This window comes from Eleginops maclovinus, chromosome 3 (assembly GCF_036324505.1).
Source record: "Eleginops maclovinus isolate JMC-PN-2008 ecotype Puerto Natales chromosome 3, JC_Emac_rtc_rv5, whole genome shotgun sequence".
In the NCBI taxonomy this organism is placed as follows: Eukaryota; Metazoa; Chordata; class Actinopteri; order Perciformes; family Eleginopidae; genus Eleginops; species Eleginops maclovinus.
In genome coordinates this window covers 7,216,863-7,222,047 of record NC_086351.1, presented here as the reverse complement: position 1 = coordinate 7,222,047, position 5,185 = coordinate 7,216,863, and the positions used below count along the sequence as shown (strand labels likewise).

Below are 5,185 nucleotides of genomic sequence, written 5' to 3'. Positions count from 1 at the left end.
TCTCTTTTGTTCTATTTTCTGAAAATGTGCACCATGATGACTTTTTAAAAAACGTTTTGTTTCTTTTTTTCGTGTTCGTGATCAAATCTGAAACATGGTCAAACCTAAATACCAACCTTCAAAAGTAGGCTTTGCAAAGTGAACTTGGATTTACGATGTTATAACTAAACCATTTTTTTATATAGGCTCCCTTTGTTTTTAGGTGAGTATTGAGTACACAGTATACAGCCTTGTGCTCTGGCAGTGTTCTGATATACCTTTTCCGTGCATTCATATTTTTATATTTGATAGTTTGATTTAAAACTCAACCACTCTTAAGCACTTTATCAGACAAATCCCCAACTGCCACTGCAAATATAAAACCAATTTTACAAACAATTTACAGTTTACTAACTTTAGAAGTAAAGTACTATTTAGTAAACAACATATAAGATGTGAAACCTTTTTTTTTAAAGCTAAATAAGTTAGGTTTGGCTGCTTTTTCTAAGACGACGAGCAGGGATCAAAGCTGAGATGAGAAGAGAGGACAGAAGGAATAGGTAAGATAAAACTTTAATGTTATATTCTGAATATGTTTTTGACTGCTTAATCCTTACCTGCATAGCACCATTAAAATACAGTCACTAGTGCTGTTAATGGGCTTCTGTCAAGGTCAAAAAAGTAAACTTCAGTTGTATAGCAAGTTGTGTTTTGGAATAAATGTAATGTACATAAAGAGGTGTCTTCGTTTTTAATATCTGCACACCATAAGCAGCTAGTGCAATACAGCAATGCTGACAAAAGGAGCATCCCTTCATTTTTCTAATTTGATTTAAACGTTTTAAGAAAAATATTTCAAAATGAAAACGAAACACCTTTTCACTTGAAAATGTAACTGGAGTTGTAGGATCGATGAAGAACCATCTTATAATGCCAAAATGCCATACTGTTGTGACAACTGCAGTTCAACTACTTAAGAACAATGAACTATAACTGATTACATACTATCGTTGTGCACTATTGTGTTGTTGGGCAAACAGGAGAAGAACACAAATACACATGGGTTCACACTGACAATGAAACTATGGTCAGTTACATATATATTTCCCCTTTTCAAAAAACATTGCAGAGTCATGGAGAAGAGTCTGAAAAAAACAATGAAACTAAAGAAATGTTGCTCATGCTATGTGTTGGGAAGCTTCTTGAAACGTTGCTGTTGCTGTGTACAGATCAGATTCAGAATTGAGTTTATTGCCAGTTACATTTACACATACAAGTGAGAGGGAAGAGGTAGAAAAGTGAGGAGAAGAAGAGGCAGTTCATAGCAGAGACACTCAGCAGAGATCACTGTGGAGAGAGACAGCACGACACAACATCTTTCCTTATGTTTAAAGTAGCCTTTTGATAGTTAGTTATTTCCAAGCTCTATCACAAAATTGCTTTTGACGTTATTTGATTTTCAGGTAAGGTGAGGGTGAACTCAGTTTGGAAAGAGTGCTTGGGGAAGGAATACATCATTTTGCTATATACCAGTTTCTTTAGTAAATGATTTATGGGGTTGCAAAGATGAAGTTGTTTATAAAAACGTTTAATTACAGTAAATAAGACATTTTACGAACAACTGCACACGTCAGGAAAGTAACACCCCTGGGTGTTAAATAGTGTGTTAACTTGCAACTACAGAATACTAAATGTGCAACATCCTGTACAAGATCTGTGTGTCAGCTGTGGAGCTTCCCTTTGGTTCACTTCCTCTATGTTTGCTGTAATTTCAGTGTTGAGTTTGTCCTGTGGAGATGATGTTTCTTATCTGTGCAACGCTGCTTTTCTCTGTGAGCTGCATCAAGGCACAAACAGGTACTGTATGCATTTTTATTGTTATGCAAAATTTAAGATTTAATATAATGCTAATATATGTCATGATACTTGTCCTTTGTATCATTATTTTTCTGCCATGCTTCCACATTACATGTATTACGTTTTTCCACCAGCTCATAAGCACCAATTCCTTGCATTATATATTACCTGACTTCAGATAATCATTTAATTGGTCTTTTTGTTATGGCCTATCAAACTAAAATGTTCATAGTAGAAGCCTTTCTTCATAATTTATCAGAATCAATGTATTATCATGATATGTTGTCACAATTATAATAATCTATGTCCCTTTATTTTCACTGTTTTTTATTAACAGGTGCAGTTTTGGGAAGACCACACTGTTACAGAGGTTACTGTATCACTCGTAGTGAAGCAGATATAACAGCAGAGGCTGGACTCTGTGTTGTGATACCGTGCTCTTTCACTACTATGACATTCTTTACACCCCAATATTTAGTTTGGTACAAATGTGAACGGTATAAACCAAGATGCAGCGATTCTGACATTATATTCCACACGAACAAGTACAACAACAAGGTTCAGACTTTGTTCAAAGGACGGGTTTCACTGTTGGAGCATGATGTGAGTCAGGGGAACTGCAGCATCATCATCAACGACCTCACCAGCTCAGACTCTGGAGCATATCAGCTCAGAGTTAATGGGTTTCGTTATGGGGAAGTGGATGGACTTACATACCCTCAAAGATCATTTGTCTCTGTAAAAGGTATGGAGAGCTACAACAAATATTCATAGTCATAATGTTAATTACATCAACATATTTGGTTTATTTTTAGTCTTAATAGGGAATGAGGTTTGGGGATGTTTTTCATTTTTCAACCTCTGTGGGCAGCCAGTGGGAACTGCAGCAGTTCCTGGTTGAACTCTTACACATCGCCTCATACTTTTAAACTAAGTATCTGATTATTTTTCTAACCTGTAGGTGAATGATGACCTTCAAGCTATTGAACTGATTTGACTAATAGACCGCTCTGTCTTTAGGTCTGGCCCAGAAGCCATCAGTGATGATCCCTTCTCTGACGGATGGACAGCAGACCACACTGACCTGCACTGCTCCTGGTCTCTGTTCTGGGTCTAATCCTGAATTCACCTGGACGTGGAGAGGAGCAGGAGTGAATGACTCTCAGATCACAGGAAACATCACTGCTTTCAAGACTGAGAATCTGACTGCTGTCACACAGAGACACAGCTCCACTCTGACCTTTAACACTTCAGCTGAACACCACAACAGCAGTGTTACCTGTGAGGTCAGCTTCACAAACGACAGCACTGCAGAGGAGACTGTGACTCTTAATGTGACCTGTGAGTATTGTACACAGTACCCTTAAAAAGGAAAAAGTTATCAAAGAAACTGCTGATCGTCTGAGAAATGTGTGTAGTTTTTCGGCTTTAATATTTAACATTGCGGAGAACATTTGTGGACAGATCTGGCTAACACCTTGTTCCTGATGTGGATCAGAACATGGTTTAAAGGACATATGACATTTGCAACGCATATTTATTTAATTGTCCTTCCTGTGAAATGTATTATCCAATTCAAATAACTTCCACTATTTAAAGTCACAATCTGGTTTTCCAGTTATCTTATTAGTAATCTTATTAAATTGTAAGAACATGTATGCACCTATGTCTCTGTGAATTGAAGTTAATGAAAGGGTAAGAAGGATATTGTGTCGTTTCTCAAATGGTGGAGCTGACTCAAACTACAACTATGACTCTGTGTGTCAACAGTCTATCCAAAGATCCTGAATAGTTCAAAGTGTGAGGTTCAGTCTGGGGTCCTGACCTGTGTGTGCATCAGTAAGGGGATCCCTTTACCCTACATTCTATGGCCGCTGTTGAATAAGCACTCTGAGTACTCCGTCATCACCACCGTGTCCCGCCACACTGTCCACAGCACCTTAACTGTAAGGGACCACAGTAACACCGTTGTTGAGTGTGTCGGCAGAAGCAAAGTTGGGGAAGTGCAACATATCATCCCCGTTACAACTTCACAGAAGAAAGAAGGTAAACACATTCATAACAAATGACTGACAATCAGCAAAAGCATTGTCTGTGTTGGTCTTATGAGAAACAGTTTCTTGAACGGATTCTATGAAAATAAACATTATGCATAAAAACTTAAGAAATTGTGATCCAATAGAGCACACTATCATCTCTCATGAGAATTTTGTTGATAACTTTTTGGTATTGGTCACCTACAGGTAAAAATCCATGAACAGGGGTGTTAGTAGCTACTGACTTTACAGGATTAATATAACTCTTGTCACTCTCTGTCATTTCTACTAGCAAATCAACATGGACCAAGTGCATGGCTTCCCTGGTTTGTTGCTGCTTTATCTCTTTTGGTAAATGTCATCAGCATAATCGTCATAATGTTCCTCTGGTATGTAACTACCGTACTGTTTATCCACATGTACTGCTTTGAAGGCTCTGTCAATGCAGTTTTAGAAAACACCTCATGTCTCACTGTTCTCTCCAAAGGCACACAAGAAAGAAGGTGAAACCAAACCAAGAAGATAGAACGTACATGTCAATCAAGAAAACAGACGTGTCATCAGATTATGAAGTTATCGCCCAGCCTCTGAACTAACACGCTTCACCTGAGTGAAGTAGAAGATGATGTTTTCATACTCTGACTGATTTTGATCATATTTTCAAATGTGCAAGTTTCTATGAGTTTGAAATGCCTACTTTTGTTTTCATTAGAACAGTATTACCACAGTATATTGTAGCTTGTGCTTTTTCAGATATATTTATGAAGACTTGGAAACATTTTTGAAGTGAAATACATGGATACATATGTTATTATTATTTGTATTAAAATATTCATTATAAAAGCATCTTGTTGACGATGTGCTTTGAATACATTCTCTGTGTTTTACCTTTAAAAAGAAGAAATTATCGTGACAAGAAGAGCCATTTTAATTGATTTCATACAATTTTACATTGACAAGAAAATGTCCAAAGAATATTCAACCTCGTCTGTCAGACTAAATCGGTAATTTTACGTGAAAAACTAAACCACAGGAACCAGAAACCATAGAAACCATAGAAACCATAAAAACCATAGAAACCATAAAAACCATGGACACCATAGAAACCATAGAAACCATAGAAAACAGATTTGGTTGAAGGTATTCACTTACAGTAATGCATAAATAAGAATTATTAAGTTCACACTTCTGTTAAAAGGACTGTAAATATTCTCTCTCTGAGCTTCCACCATATCGAAATGTTGAAGCTCCTAGACCCTTATTGGTTTTGTATAAATGTTAAGGTATCAGCTGGTTAATATAACAAAAAGAGA

The 5,185-nt window shown here is 36.8% G+C and overlaps 1 protein-coding gene across 1 annotated transcript; it reads left to right on the top strand.

Moving 5' to 3' along the window:
- Positions 1–1,693: 1,693 nt before the first annotated feature.
- Positions 1,694–4,727, top strand: LOC134861983 (myeloid cell surface antigen CD33-like). The gene is made up of 6 exons (XM_063879629.1): positions 1,694–1,836; positions 2,174–2,581; positions 2,857–3,177; positions 3,607–3,882; positions 4,165–4,261; positions 4,360–4,727. Exons 1-6 carry the CDS (start codon positions 1,776–1,778, stop codon positions 4,466–4,468), a joined length of 1,272 nt encoding a protein of 423 aa, XP_063735699.1. The 5' UTR covers positions 1,694–1,775; the 3' UTR covers positions 4,469–4,727.
- The last annotated feature ends 458 nt before the right edge of the window (positions 4,728–5,185 follow it).